This window comes from Anopheles arabiensis, chromosome 3 (assembly GCF_016920715.1).
Source record: "Anopheles arabiensis isolate DONGOLA chromosome 3, AaraD3, whole genome shotgun sequence".
In the NCBI taxonomy this organism is placed as follows: Eukaryota; Metazoa; Arthropoda; class Insecta; order Diptera; family Culicidae; genus Anopheles; species Anopheles arabiensis.
Genome location: NC_053518.1, coordinates 63,023,365 through 63,039,553, shown reverse-complemented (window position 1 = coordinate 63,039,553; position 16,189 = coordinate 63,023,365). Strand labels below are relative to the sequence as shown.

Below are 16,189 nucleotides of genomic sequence, written 5' to 3'. Positions count from 1 at the left end.
CGTTTGGTTAGTGTGTGTGTTAATTTGGTTTATTATTTCGACAATTGTTTTGTTCGTCTCCACTACTATGCAACGGGGTTCAATAAATTAGCACTGCTTCGAAATTTAGAGCCTCCTTTCCGATACCTTCCATAACATTCGCGTTTTATTTTGTACAAAACACCAACAACACACGCGCCTCTTCACCGCTCTACGATCCGGTACCCTCGCTCCGAGCGTTGCGCCTTACAGTGCGGTCAGCAGTCCAGCCAGCACACCGGACACGCCCAGCATCGTGTAGCCGGTGGTGTACACCTCCTTGATCGTCAGGAACTTGCCCATATCCCAGAACAGATGGCGCACACCGTTGACCGTGTGGTACGCGAACGGGTAGGCCATGGTGAACTTGAGCGCAATTAGCGTCGGTGCGCTGAGCCCCTCCAGCATCGTCAGATAGTGGGTGGCATCGTGGGGCATGGCAAGCGCGCCCAGTCCGAGCGCGGTTATGTATCCGGTCAGGGCCAGACCGGTGAAACGGTGCGTAATCGACAGCATGCTCGTCAGCTGGAAGCTGTAGATGGTCAGATGGGGAGACTGGGGACGCTTCAGTCGTGCGTTTCGGTCATCGTGCGACTCCCCGGGACGGACGTCCGCCTGCACCGGTTTCAGGACGATCGTACGGGCGGCTAGCAGGGACAGCGCGGCATTGGTGCTCTGGTAGCCCTGCAGCAGCGTACGGCGGCAAGCGTTCCTACAACGGCACAGGGAAGCACAACAAACGGGCCGCGGACGTTAATTACAATGTTCAACATTATGTAATTTCACCAGGTTGTGAAGGTGCAACAGTGGCCAGCGCTCGATATCCATCCCGTTCCACACTGGAGGGAGGGAGAGACTGGTTGCTGCTCGACGTTTTTCCACACCTTCACCACTTACCTCAGCAGGAGAGAAGCGGCCATTATTATGATGCGATCTGGCGGTACGTTGTTCCACAGGGAAAAGTCGAAAGAAATTTCGTGTCCGAAGACAGACTACTCGTGTGAAAAGTGAAGTAGTGTTGTGTGTGTATGTTTTATTTTTTTGCAAAACAAGTGCAAATCAGAAACGTCAAATTGTGTTGTGCAAGGCCGCTGGCGGATTTGCTCTTTGGGCAGTGAAATGTTTCATTTGGAATGTCATGGACGTCAATATCATTTGTTCTTCAGTCCAAGGTGTATGTTTTTAGATTTTTTTATGTATTTAATTAAATTGATTCATTTGGTAAAATTTTTCAAAGTAAAAGCATAGGAAAACATTATCTTTATTATGACACATTTCTATTTTGGCAAACTTCTATCCTTTGGATGTTGTTGAAATGTTTCGCCGTAGTGAAAATTATACGAAAAGTTTCATACCGAATTTTATTCAGCGGTTTTAAATGCCGATCAAAGACGGTTAGAGTTTGATCGAAAACGCATAATGGTGTTTTTTATGCGAAATTATTAACGAAAAACACTTGGTTATCCATTGAGATTTATCGAAAGGCCATATTATTGAATTTCTATTACTAAAAATTTTCAATTACAAATCTTGTTTTGTTGTAGTATCTCACTGTATAAAAGCATCTTCTCCAACCACCCCTACCACATGAAAACGGCTTTCTCGCGCAAAATACGCAAACCGTACCGCGTCCATTCGGGTTCCGTTAGCCACAGCTCGACGACACTTTCCAAACAGGACATTACCGCAGCACCCTTCCAGCTCGTAATCTCCGGATCCATATCCTTCGGGCTCGACACAATGCTCTGCTCCGACCGATAGGCGGCGGGAATTTTACGTGCCAGCTGACTCTGCAGCCAGCTGGCGATGCCAGCGAATTTAATTCCTCCGCCAACGATTAGAATGCAACTGTACATTTTACGCTTCAGTTCGTCGGTTGCTGCCCAGTGGCAATCGGGAAGAAGTGGAAATTTGTTGTTTTACCAGTTGGATTATGTAAGGCTTGAAAATATCGAAAAAAGGTGATTAACTTACGGCATCGCTCGATACTTTGAATAACCGCTTGATCTAGTCCGACCAGCTGTCCACCGGGGAGCAGATAATCTCGATCATTGGATTTTGCTTCGCGCTCCTGCTCCAACCCATCCACCACGAGATCCTCATCGGGCGCGTCCGTGTTTGCCAGCGCTCCACTATCGATCGCCGATTGTTCCAGATTGTCTTTATTGCGACGCTACAAATTGAACGAAACGTATTAATGATATACTAAACCACAATTCGAGAGTAAAATGTAACGCTTACCCCCGTTTCCCTGATATATTCCGCATCGAAACAATCTTCCGGATGGGGTTGCGATGAGCATCTGTTCTGTGTCTTCGGCGCGGTCCGATTTGCGCCCGTTATTGCGAGCAGCTCGGTGTAAAAAATGCTTAACGGAGCAACCATCGCCTCGTCGCCTACTTGCAGCGTGTAGTGACGCTTCGGCGTTGCCGGATGCTGAACCGTGAACGATTTCTCCACCGAACCACACACGTCCAGATTGACATGCCCAAAGTCTTCCTTCAGGCGACGCAACAACACACCATCCAGTGGCATTTGCTCGTTGCACTCCCGATAAGGAAACGCACACTTTTGCAGCAACCAGTAAAACACTTGCGTTACGTCCGCTCCACCATAGTCGAACCGGACGCGAGTGTTGGGATGTGAAATGCCATCCTCCACGCACGACACGGAAGTCTTCCCGTCCCCAACATCGACAACGCACGCGTACCCGAGCCCCGCACCGAAGGTGGCCGCTACGTGATCCTGCACCAAGAAGCAGCACCCGAACCCGATCTGATTCAACAGCAGCGTCACGTACTCTCTCAGGTGAGCACGGTTGTAAATGTCCGGAATTACCAGCACCGCCCGGTAGTGTTTCATATCGCTCGGCTTGATCTCGAGACGCGTATGCAGCACGTGCTCCCATATACTCTGCAGATCCGACATGACCGCAAACAGTGATCCACCGACACCGGCGTGCAGATTCAGCTCACCGCGTCGAATCGGGAAGTGCACATTGTACTCTCCGTTGGGATTGAGCTGCAGTACGTCCTCCCCTATCACCACATCCCGTCCGTCCTTATCGCACCAGTCCGTTTGACCGTCCGGTAACACTTCCGGCTGGGAGCGTCGATTAAAGGCGGCAATCTGCTGGGGCGGTGTAGCATACCGACGCTGTCCGTTCGATTGCACGCAGGACTGCAGGGTGTGCGTTATCTGTAACCGGCCATCTTCCAGCTCCTGCAGCAGTTCTTTCGTTTTCTCCACCACCGGCGGCAGCAAACCGTCCCGGTGCGTTTCTCCACCCGGTTTGCGGCGTCGTGCGATCGCGTGCAGAATTCTCACCGGATTCACGTCCGATGCACGCCCGATACGCAGGTAGTGCGAGCCGGGATGGATTACAATTATGTTTTGGGCATGGTTTTGGTGCTGAAATGAAGCACAAAGTAGAGGCAAAAGGAACGGTTTCGGGTGCTTTGTTTTCGATTGCGGAAAGATTCAAGACACCTACTTCTGATTGATCTTTTACGGTGGACATGGTTTCCTGTTTCACTGGCTAGTGGGCTTCGACATAGACACTGACCGGCTAAATTTGTAAACAAACACAACGCTGATTGTGGCTAGGCGAGCTCTACTGTGATAAACGAGCTGTCACGTAGGTTGTGAAATTCCCAACGAACAAAAGCTTTAAACCGAATTTGAAAGGATAGTTCCCAATTACCTTCAATGCACTAAATGACTCAAGCTCTCGAACTAAAAGGAATCCATCTGTTAAATGGAATGTTAAAAAAATTTAAAAAATATAAAAAACGTTATCTTTTGAGCAATCCAGTGATGCTCCGGGGTTTTTTTTATATGGAAATTGCGGCGAGTTTCTGCTTCTCTACTTCTCTACTTGATCTTCTGTTATGAACAATGTATTAATATGTATAAAACTATGAATTAAAAAGCTTTAGGAATGATTTTTTGCCACTTTTAAGACATTTAAGAATTGAAAATTAAAGGCTGCGGCACAGGGTGTAAACAAAAGAAATGACAGCACTACAGAATTGCTGAACTTGTCAACGACTACTTCCGAACCAAAGTGGGTTTATTATACAGATGGGCTTATCCCGAACAAATTGACAGCCGTACTGTAGAAAAATGAAAACGAAATGACAGGAGGGGATTCGATCATTTGTTGATGTATGCGTGTGAATTCCAATGGCTATTTTGGATGATGTGTCGTAGTGTGGGTGAAAAACTACGTATCACAATCGAATCCCCTCCTGTCATTCGTTCGTCCAATATGGCCTTCCCGCCAAACCTATAAGCCCACCTAGTCCCTATACCCACTTTGTTCCGAACAATTCATCATATATCTCGCTGAAAGAGTCTATTATATGCCTGAACAAAACTACAACTCGCTGAACATATCTATATAATCCTCGAAAACCCTGGTAGGCTGAGATATTATACAGGGGTTTCAAGTCACTTCCAAATATGCACATTATTATTCACATCCTCTAAGATGTTTTACAACAACTGTCATACAGTGTATTGGTATTAGACTAAAATTTCAGCACGTAAACATGATTTTCAACACTCTTTAAAGAACTGTCAAACTCAGTCCAGCTTGAGACGTGCTGAAAATCATGTGGAAGAACTAAATATTAGAATGTATCAATTGAAATATTCAACAGCTGATGAAAATTCAATGTTGTTAACATGGGAAATTAACTAGGAAAACCCTGTATCGTGTATCGTAAACTGTCCTTTTATATATTGTATTTCGCCAATCTTCAACCTTGTACTGGGGTCGGTTTCATAATATAGGATTAATTCGAGTCAATTACCAATATCACATCATTTAATATTCTCGAGATATTTTTCAACAGCAAAACTTTCACAGATATAGAAGAGCTGTTGAAAAACAACTCGCGAGTCGTGAATAATGCTGGTTACATTAGAAACAGACCCGGAAAACAGTGTACAGTCATTATCCGATATACGCTATCGTACGGGACCGAGCACAATAGCGTATCTCGAGTTTTCGCGTACAGCGGATTCCTATGGTAAAATAGTTTACACTACTGGTTCGAGGGTTGAAAAATATCGCCACAGAGTTTTGCATTACAGTTTTTTGTTGTAAAACAGGTATCTTTTACACAAATTTAATGCAAAATGCTTTAAGAACTTTAAGGAAATTCAAAAAGAGCATAAAATATTTCAAAGAATCAAAATATTTGCAAAAAACAAATGGACCTGTCAAATTTAGAGGAATCGCGTACTGCGAATTCGCGTATATCGAGTATCGCGTAGGCCCGTGGCAACGCTCAGCGGATGCGATTTTATCGGACGAGATTTATATGGGATTTGACAGATAACGTCGGACGTGCGATTTCGTCGTCCGACGTTATCTGTCAAATCCTATATAAAAATTTGACAGGCCATCCGATAAAATCGCATGCGAAAAAGCGTTGCCACCGTCCGTACTGCGGAAAATTGCTGTAATCACATTTTGTTATTTGCGTATTCAGCGTGGGCATTCTTGATTTGCGAGATGGGGCTATGTTTACCTTGACTCTTCTTTGAGCTCACCCCATCCTTATACACTTTGGTCAGAATACAGTGTTGACATATGCGCCTCGTGTTGTGCGGCATGTGTGGTGCCCGAATCTGAACTGGGAATTGCACGCTTTATCAAAACAATGGATATCATATTGAGTAATTTCATCGTCGATGAACATCCACAGGTATAAATGGCCTCCTCAAATTATATCTTAGCTAAACACACAATATTACTTGGTTAACTTTCACCTAAACCTTGCTGTTCTACAGGTTTCAGAGTCCCCCAGGAACACCAGTACCGCAGTCAATAACAACGATGAAATTCCAATACGTTTTACTAAAGTGCCAACAGGTAAAGCAATTATTGCTAAAAAACGACCCCAAGTGAGCGTTCAGAATAGTGCCAGCAATGAAAAATCGCGCCCACGAGAGAATGGTGAAACCAAGGGCAATGTTCCTTCATCCGCCGAAAAGCGCCCTAAAGAACAGGTGGTAAAGCAAGAGAAACGGCAATTGAAAACAGAAACCCCTGCCTACAGACCGCTATTGAGCAAACCAACTGACTCGATTCGGCCACCTGAGGTACGTCCATTTCAAGAGAAGCTGTTCAGTGAGCAATCCTTCCACTCGCTTGATATTCATCCACACTCGAAGAAGAATATCGCAGATCTGCTACAATATGAACACCTAACGACGGTGCAAAGCATGGCAATTCCGTCACTGCTCAAGGGCACCGATGCATTGATACGCGCCCAAACTGGTTCGGGAAAAACGCTCGCCTATGCGCTGCCCCTTATCGAAAGGCTGCATACCATCAGGCCACAGATCCACCGCAGCGATGGGATTCGGGCGGTAGTTATCGTTCCAACGCGCGAGCTTGCTGTACAAACGTATGAGTTGATACAAAAGCTGCTGAAACCCTTCACCTGGATCGTCCCAGGGTATCTGACCGGAGGGGAGAAGCGCAAAACCGAGAAGGCTAGACTGCGGGCCGGTTTGAACATACTGATCGCGACACCGGGACGGCTGTGTGACCACATTCGGAATACGGAATCGCTCAAGTTTGGCAATGTGTGCTGTCTCGTGTTGGATGAAGCGGATCGATTGCTCGAGCTTGGATACGAGACGGATGTGAAACAGATTATCGAAGCAATGCGGGAAGCCCGGGAGGAGAAGGATGAAAACGAAGCGATGAAGATGCAAACTGTTTTGCTGTCCGCCACGTTAACTGCATCGGTTAAGGAATTAGCTGGGCTTACTCTGCAGGATCCGGTGTTTGTTGAAACGAGTGAGGTGGTACCGCGTGAGACGCCATCGGTCGAGCAAGGCGCAAACATTTGTACCGATCAGCTTCTTAACGTTGGCGACTACGTGTCCATACCGGCTACAGTGAAGCAGCGCTACTTAGTGACCGTACCCAAACAGCGGCTCGTTGCACTGAGCGCACTGATCGTACACGAGCAGCGTCAGAAACCTTCGAAAATACTGGTTTTCATGGCTACCCAGGATTTGGTAAACTTTCACTATGACGTTATGACGGAGGTGCTCACGCTGCAAAAGTTCGGCACCACGGTCGACAATGAAGCGAGCGAAAGTGAAGAAGATATCAACGGCGAAAATAACGGCCCCACGGATAGCAGCAACGTTTTACTGCCTGGGTTGAAATTTTACAAACTGCACGGACACATGACGCAGCTGGAGCGTATCTCGGTATTTAACGAGTTCCGCAAAGCCACGGCAGCGGTGCTTATTTGCACGGACGTTGCGGCCCGTGGTATTGACATCCCGCTGGTGGATCTGGTGGTGCAGTACCATGCGCCGCAAATACTGGCCGACTATGTGCACCGTGTGGGTCGGACAGCGCGTGCAGGGCATACGGGCAAGGCAGTGATTTTCCTCGAACCGGCCGAGCAAGAATTCATTCAATACCTCACGGACAAACACATCAGGTAATGTTAGAGCATATCAGACAGTTTGTTTGAAATCAGTGTATTTGCAATGAAGTACCATCTTCTTTTTAGAATTCAAGAGCAAAAGATAGATGGAATTATTAAAAACTTTGGACTATTTGTGAACCGTAATCAGAAGCGCAAGCCCATCAATAAGATCCATTGGGCGTACGAGATACAGCATCGTTACGAGCGCCTTATAAAGAAAGAGGATCAGCTATTCGACAGCGCTAAAAAGGGTATGTATGTTTTATTCAAATGGGGTAAATTTATGTGAAACTAATGCGCCGGCGTATATCTATTCTGAAATGGCCTCTAGAATTGGTGAGGCCATTTCAGAAAAGATGAGTTCATCCTAACTTGGATTCATTGAAATCGTGGATTTGGCAGAATTACAGGGTTTTTACTTGATTTGGAAAGCGTTGCAACCCTTGAACGCAACTGTAGCATTTAACAGGACAAACGCATCGGTTGTTTTTATGCTGGAAATAGAAGAACCGAGATCGTTGCGGTACCGCGAAGATCGCGTATGACTTGAGCTGTCAATTCTATTATAAAATCTGACAGATAGGCGAGATAATCGCGGTTCGTGTATGGAACCATTCGAGATCTGGTGAGGATTGAATGTGCCAAGAAGAAATATTTTTTATCAATTTGCGAATCAAATTATTTATTTCACATAGTTTATGCAAAATAAAATACAAAACTCGTTTCCACACCTGGTTTCCACACAAATCCAACAGAAAAAGTAAAATATACGGTTCGCGCTACCGCGAAAATCTCGGCAATACCGAAGTTGGGTATTTCTGCGAAACAGCAGGCGCGATTGGAGGCGCGGAAAATTTGACAGCTCAACTGTTCTACAACTGTTATAAACAAGGCGCGAGTTTCGCGGTACCTCGACGATCTCGGTTCGTCTATTTCCAGCCTTAGAACAACTCACGCTTCACAGACTCAAGGCACGCTTAAGGCAACGTTCGCACTTGATATCGCAAGCGCGGTGCACAACATCACAAAGGGCTTGTTATTGATATCAAGTGCGAAGGTTATCTTAAGCATGATGCCGTTCTGAAAACAACTGATGCGCTTGTCCTGTCAAATGCTGCAGTTGCGTTCAACGTTGCTATGCTTGCGAAATTAAGTGTAAATCCCTGTAAAACAGTACAGCTTTTAAGACATACGTTTATTCCTTTTCTGAGTTCAATCTCAAAAGGATTAAAGGGAATTCCCATGTTTGATTTAGGAACTACGTCAATCTATTTTTATTTGGCATCAACAGCCAAAACCTTTCTGTGCATTGGGCCAGGCTATCTTCTATCCGTGATAAGGCGAAAGAACTCCATTGGAGCCAATGCTTCTATAAACTACACAAACAATTATATCCGTGATTCGTTGAATAGTAATGAACATTTGAGAAGGTTCTAATTCTTCTCAATCTATTACCTAAATATACTGCGTTCCTCTTAGATAAATAGCCATGCTTCGGATTCGGTTAAATTTGCCAAAGCTATTTCACGTTGAAACGCATCCCCTGTCCATGAAATACGTAACCTTAATAAAATTTGAAAAATATAATTAGGTTTTTTATAAATACATCCTTAAAAGTCGTGTGAATACTGCAATACTCTTTTGTTAATGTTTTTTAAACTTTGTTCCAATCTTTGTCTATTCCTTATGAAACAGTTCCGTAGTTTATGGATGACCCCCAATGTACATCTGTATTCAATCGACTTTTTAAAATATAAAATTTATTTTTATAATGACTCTGAGTGAGCGTGCTTGGTAAATCGCCTCTTGCAATCTTGATCTTTGATCGAAGCGAATACATGGGCGAATAAAAAAGTTAGTTGACTTAAAATCTCTATAAAAAATTTAAATAAAATATCAAAATCATAAGGACCAGGTCTAACGTTGTTGTGGGCAATACATTTAAATGAAAAAGTTTTCCATAAGACTAACCAAAAATTACTTTTTCTATCGTTAACAGCGTACGTGTCTTGGGTAAGATATTACTCCAACTTCCAAAAGGAACTGAGAAACATATTTTGCATCAAAGCTATCCACCTGGGTCACTACGCGAAGTGTTTGGGTCTTAGTGAAGCTCCCAAACAGTTGTTACAGTACCATACGGACACTAAGCAGGAAAAGGCATCGAAAGCAAGTTCACAGAGATCAAGAAATTCAAATAAACTGCACCGAAGAGATGAAAACAAGCAATCCAAAAGCGTGTCGAGAAATAGGTAAATATTGAGTGATCTTCAAAATCATTCACATTATAAAACGCAATTTTTGTTTTATTTCAGAAACCCCGATGATTCGCGCTCAAGAAAAAGAGGTTTAGAGCAGCCGGGAAAATCAATGGGAATACAAAAATTGATTGATTTATCGTCTCGTTCTCGTGTTTTAAATACGTCTGAATTCGGGAGCGGATTCGAAACAGTTCGTAAAAAAGCAAAAATAAATTAATTTCTGAAGCTGTTAGTTGTTGTGTTATGAAATAGGTTCACACAAAGATCATAATAATATGTTAATTTTTTTTACTTTACGTCTTGTGTGACCTGGATATTACGTTGCCTTACGATCGTTCACTCTCTTCTCATGCTCAGAGACAATGCCGATTTTGCGTAATATTCTTTCTCTTTTTCTCGCTGCTTTTCATTCTGCTAAGAATTGCTGAGACAAAGAACAGAGAACAAAGGGTGAACAGAATACATCGATCGAAAACGATCGATAGAGCGTTCAAAACGTTAAAGATAGTTTCCAGAATACACAACACTTGATATACGCGTATTCGTAGCTACGCCGTTAAAAAGAATCATCCAAAAAAGATAAAAATAGTAATTTGGTGTTTTCTAATGGAGACGCCTAGTACTTCATTTAACTGTTGGAATTAGTGATGGGCGGGTCGACCCGAACCTATCGGGTCGGAGCCATCCGTAAGCGACCCGGAGTCGTTCGGGTCGACCCGAAAGGTACAAGTAGGCTCAGTGGGTGCAACGACTCTGTTCGCTGCGTTCTGCATGGATATGTCAACACATTTTACAAAGAAAAACACCAACAAACAGCAATAATGCCTCTTATTTATAGGTTCTGAAGTGATTATAATGTTAAATTACAACTGTAAAATCATTTCCAGTTCTACTCAAAACAGTGTAAAGCATGTTTTTGCTTTTTTATTGCATATTGCATACTAACCCGCACACACCTGTTTTGCAGCAATTACGAAATTACTTTCTCTACATTTATATTGTTTTGTTAACACTTTGACCGCCGGCCTGACGTCACAGTTTTTGAGTGAGCACGTAGCGCATGGCAAGAGAGCGATGAGAGCGATAATTTCTCGTGCGACTGTTATCACTCTTTTGTTTCATTGCGATAAGCGGCGTAACATATGTCGTTCTCGTTCTCTTTCCTACCTCATTCGTTCTCAAGAGAATCACTGAGCGGCAGATGCAATGCCGAACGGTGAGCAAAACCGTCATGCGAATTTATTTGACACGGCGCTTAAAGTGTTAAAAAAATTATTTAGTAGTTCAATTACACGTCCAATTGCGCTCAAAACAATTTAACGTGAAAAAATATCGATTTTCACCCGGTATGGTTAAACCATTTTGACAGACGCATCACGACGTGCGTCGAAATAGAAATTTTTCTACTTTGACGCTGCGTCGTGCGTCGTTAACGCATGCGTCTGTCAAATCCCATAAATTTTGGCAAAATCGCAACGCATTGCGTCGGAACAAGTACCGCTCTCTAAGCGACTATGCCCCGTTGGTGCGACGAGTTCGGGTCGGGTCGGGTCATATTGAACCTATCTTGATCCGACCCGACCCGAACTCGCCGCACCAACTGGTCGGAGTCGCTTATGCTTTCTCGCACCTACTGATCTATCGGGTCAACCCGAACTCGCTGCACCCTCGGGTCAAACTGAACCTACTGTGGCCCGACCCGACCCGAACTCGCTGCACCAACGGGTCGGAGTCGCTTATGTTTGCTCGCACCTACTGATCTATCGGGTCGACCCGAACTCATTGCACCCGCGGGTCGGATTTGATTCCGACTTCGACCTAGCGCACCCACTGCACCCACGGGTCGGAATCGATTCCGACTGGCTTGCACCCGACTCCGGATCGGGTCGTGAAATGAATCGTATGACCCAACACTAGTTGGAATATATAATCTGGGCGAGTACGGGCTTCGTTAATTCCGAGAACAGCTACGTTCGAATCTTCCTTTATTGAAAATATGGCGTACTTTTATAGGAAATTTGTCGTACCAGAGGCGAATGCTAAAAAGCCTAGTAAAAAATAAAACAACAGCAACTGAATTTGTTCTCACACGTTTACGCGATTATCCGCTCGGACTGGATTGTTCGGGTTTCCAGAAACTTCTTATTTTGACGTGGAAGGATTTGAAAGAATAAAATAATGGTTACTGGGATTAGGAAAATCAAATTGGTTGAGGAAGAAACTTATAAGTGTGGGTGTAACAACTATTGTTCCAAAAAATTATATATCTGTTATCACTTGATACCAGATGGGCATGTATTGGTAAAAATGAACAGGAATTAATCCATTTAGGCATGTGTTTAATCGTCTCAAATGGTTTTTAAATTAGATGATGCTTTAAAATCTGTCTGTTGACAATTTTTTAAAACTGGTTACAATTTATTGATATTGAATGATATTTGGTGATCTTGATTTTGTTATCGTTGCAAAAAAAACACGAGACATTCAAAGGGTCAACAATATTTATTTTAAGCCTAAAAATACACACAAAATGATTGTCATATTCATATTTTATTTGTTCTTGATTTCTGTACAGAAAATGCAATTTCCTGAATGCATTTCGTTTTTTCGACACATCTGTGTTTTGTTATTTGTATAAAATGATGGAGCCGCCCAGTTGCCTATGGAAAATGAAGGCTAAAGCCGGCTCTTTTCACAGCGAGTCCAAAAATTATTGCTTTAGCTCAGTTATATCGCAAATCGCAGCAGTCTGTAATAGGATCACCAGCAATACAATCAAAGTGTATGAATATCAGGTGGTCTCATAGCCTGTTTTTTATAGCAAAAGTTGAACGTCACTTTTTGACAGCATGGGTGAAAACATTTCCCCAAACAAGATTTCTGACGACTTGCCTTACACACAAACAATCTTAGAATCTTCGTTATTTGCACTGAAATACCTTAAAAAGCACTCAAAATATATGTTACTGTAAGCTAAACCGAATCTGAACTAATTATATCCTTTTTTTCATCCTTATATCCATTTTTGGATCAAAATAATGCCGTCGATGAGGACACCAATGTGTACTACGTATGTGTTGCTAAGAACAAAGCGAACGGTGCCTATGGAAATTCACTTCACCCATTCTGTCAAAAGCAGATTTTTTTGATTTCGAAATTAGTTGTCAATTTGTATGGGACGAGACCACCTGATATTCATACACTTTGAATACAATCGTCAGCACGTACGGATCGGAAGCAGACGGAAATGGTGGTTCACGGAATCTCGCAGTTTTCCGGAATAGATTACGACAGGTTTCGCGTCAAAGTGTTTCTGAAAGCCTTGAAAGTGTTTGACGCTGTAGTGTAAGATGTTCTCGAAGCGGCTGGTGAAGTGGCCAATCTTGAAGAAAAAAATGACGTCAAGGCCAAGTCATTGCTGGTGAATTTCATCTTCAATGAGTACTTGGGATGTATTCCAGAGAAGGCCACGAAGGAATTGTAGAAAGTTCTCATAAATACACTCACCAAGAAGTCATCGGATAGGTAGATGGTTATAAGAAGCCGAATCGGTCACCTTAAATTGAAGGAAGGGACATCGTTGCGGCTCCACTTTCAACAATTTGAGGACCTAGTTTGACAGCTTCCACTAGACGGATCGAAGCTAGAAGAAAGCGATGTCTGCTCGTCCTTAGGTTAAAACTTGCTGTGTGGAATAAAAACTCGATTTTCTCGAACAAGGATGTTCGTGCATAAAGATGGTTGCAAAGAATATGTATGATATTGCAGGGATTGGTTAAGCTTAGCGACAATATGATAAAGTTACCGTGGGAATATTTTCAATTCTAATCCGGCCCGCGACCCTAAACGAGTTTGACATCCCTGCAATAGAATCTCTCATCTATTCCTGAACGATGTCATATCAATGCCTCTTCTTTTTGTTCATTAAAGTTGTCCAAGACGAGGGTTATCAAATTGGGCCTTCGGCGGTATCTGCAAAGCGGTGTGATACACCAGAACACGAGTGATCTATACCAGTTCGAGATTTATTTATAACTTAGACGGTGTTAAAGTTGTGACACATTTGGCAACAAGATGTTTGTCATATGTGAGCTTTCACTGGGTTTTCCGGGTATGAGTTTTTTACAGTGGTTTCTCAAATGCTACCTAGCGTGCCTATGTTTTATCAACCATCCATGCATTGTAGATGTACCAAAAATGTTCCTGTTTATGCCTGGTTTTTACAGATATTTTTATTGTTTAACTGTGGCGGGATTTCCTTATTTATATTTTGGGGTAAAACACGAGAACGTGTACGCTATTCTGGTGTTTAAAGTCTTTTTACCTAGCTGTTGGCAACACTTACGTATGTGGTATTTAAGTTAGATTTGACCTACTGTTAGCAGTAAATTTGCAACACGGTGTTTCATTTCTTGATTATTTCAATACTTTCTCTAGATGCTGGATGGGTTTATATCTTTAGAATACCCTTAGTTAAGGTGTTTGATAAAATTATATTAATTACCAATTTAAATAAAAAGCAAAATAAATCAACAAGTTTGAGGTCCATTTTTCCTACCGCAAGGTGTTCGTCTTTCTCGCTTTGGTGTTATGATGTTTTAACCACCAGAAAACAATTTTTTTTAATGCTTTCATTCTTGTTCGTTCACCAGTTTTTTGATTAATAATCACGACAACTCATTTAGCTAATAAAACTTCCGAAAATATAAAGAATTCAAATTACAGAGCTTGAGATCCGCAGTAGCCAATTAGATTCACAAGGGTGCACACGATTGAAAATTTGTTTTGTTCGTGGATTTAACCAATTTTGCATATATTATGCCAAAAATGTTCACAAATGTGTTGCTTTACTTTCAGTTTGGATGCTGCGTTGTTGAATTATGTGAAAATTACCTTTTTCATGCATTTCTGAGAAGTAAGATGAACCCGCAGTGTCCGTCTTAACCTACCTTCCCATATTTGTGGCGAACGCGACAATCAAACAAAATAATATTTCTTTTATCCTATAATATAGAGTAAAACCAAGAAGACGAAAATAATGTAATCCGAAATCTTTCAAGTAGGGCCATCTAGTCTTTTGACTTGCATGTTTAAGCACTTAAGCATTTTATTTCGAAACCTATAATGGTTTCGAGAAGTGTAGGAAAATCTTACAATTCCAAGGGAACACCACCAAAGAAACTTCCTAGGAGGATGTGTAGGCACGGCAAAAAGGAAGACACTAGCTAAACCGTGCACACTTACCTCGCTTTTTACTCGTTTTACTTACTTTCCACGACTTTGCGAAATTTCGTTAGCGATATTGTAATGTCAACACCTTATTTCTCAGTGAGCCTCAATCATAGCATCAACACGACCGAGGACGAGGAATCCCAAATAGCCAGAATTGCTTAAGCAGCCAATTTTGGCAAGCTAAAGATTGCTGCTTGAATTCGCCTTTTGCAGTAGATAAACAGCATCAAAGTGGCCCTTCTAAATAGCGCCTAAGCAGCTTCCTTGTGCCAGAAAGCCGGTTTTTTTTCTTTATGTTTTATTATTTTTAATTACGCTATAGTTTAGTTTTATTACGCTATATATATAGCGTCATGATGAAATAATTGTCGATTGACAACAAGATTTGTTTTGTTTAAGCACATGTGTATATATTTAAATCCTTAACATTCATGAATTACACAAAATTTCACACAGTTTAATGTACAATCACAATCACTGCACTCAAAATTATTTCTTCAATTAACTTATCTAACTTGTACAGCAGCAATGAGATGATTGACGGCGTCTGTCTTTGACACTTTGACAAGAGCCACCTTGTACCGATGTAATGCATTAAAAAGCTATAAAGTTCCACCAAGTTCGTGAATCATACACATAGTGCTAATCAGCCGCAAAGTTCCAAAGAGTAGCGTGTGCTTGTTAAAAAGCTTTATGGTTCCATCAAGTACCGTTTCATCTCTTAACCACCCTCAAAGTACGACATCGAATCGATTTTTCGTTAAACAGCCTCAAATCGGCTATGGAGTTCGAGCTGGCTATTTTGGAAGAGTCTTTAACTACCAAGGGGGAACCTATTCAATTGGATTACTGGAAGGGGATAAGTTTCTTTTAATCTTACTCAGACAACGACGAGGAAATTACGGCAGATTTTTCTTTCGGTTAATTCAATAATCGTTCGAATTGTGTTGTTGTATTACCTCTTCTTGCGTCTTGCGTTGTTATCCTATACGGATTTAATTATTTCTGCATCATGCATCATGCAGTCTCTTTCCTATGTTCTTCTCACGCTGTACGGACCTACGCTGAGATATTTTATTGTCCTACGCTTGTGTATTTAGGCCAACGATAAGTTACAGTTTGGTTCTATCCTTGCATTTGCTGCATTTATCAGTTATGTTTCAAATGGGTATGGCAGAAGTAGAGCGAGAGAGAAAGTGTGAAACCACG

General features: G+C 42.4%; 3 protein-coding genes across 3 annotated transcripts; 1 reads left to right on the top strand and 2 right to left on the bottom strand.

Moving 5' to 3' along the window:
- Positions 1 to 2: 2 nt before the first annotated feature.
- Positions 3 to 1,057, bottom strand: LOC120905140 (succinate dehydrogenase cytochrome b560 subunit, mitochondrial-like). The gene is made up of 2 exons (XM_040315940.1): positions 916 to 1,057; positions 3 to 730 (listed from the first exon to the last, which is right to left on the bottom strand). The coding sequence occupies exons 1-2, from the start codon at positions 936 to 938 to the stop codon at positions 226 to 228; spliced, it is 528 nt and encodes a 175-aa protein (XP_040171874.1). The 5' UTR covers positions 939 to 1,057; the 3' UTR covers positions 3 to 225.
- A 428-nt stretch (positions 1,058 to 1,485) lies between these two features.
- Positions 1,486 to 3,726, bottom strand: LOC120902727 (actin-related protein 8). Its single transcript, XM_040311713.1, has 4 exons — positions 3,512 to 3,726; positions 2,260 to 3,429; positions 1,993 to 2,191; positions 1,486 to 1,897 (listed from the first exon to the last, which is right to left on the bottom strand). The coding sequence occupies exons 1-4, from the start codon at positions 3,536 to 3,538 to the stop codon at positions 1,599 to 1,601; spliced, it is 1,695 nt and encodes a 564-aa protein (XP_040167647.1). The 5' UTR covers positions 3,539 to 3,726; the 3' UTR covers positions 1,486 to 1,598.
- A 1,878-nt stretch (positions 3,727 to 5,604) lies between these two features.
- On the top strand, positions 5,605 to 9,980 carry LOC120902726 (probable ATP-dependent RNA helicase CG8611). Its single transcript, XM_040311712.1, has 5 exons — positions 5,605 to 5,735; positions 5,821 to 7,499; positions 7,572 to 7,738; positions 9,487 to 9,739; positions 9,803 to 9,980. The coding sequence occupies exons 1-5, from the start codon at positions 5,691 to 5,693 to the stop codon at positions 9,963 to 9,965; spliced, it is 2,307 nt and encodes a 768-aa protein (XP_040167646.1). The 5' UTR covers positions 5,605 to 5,690; the 3' UTR covers positions 9,966 to 9,980.
- The last annotated feature ends 6,209 nt before the right edge of the window (positions 9,981 to 16,189 follow it).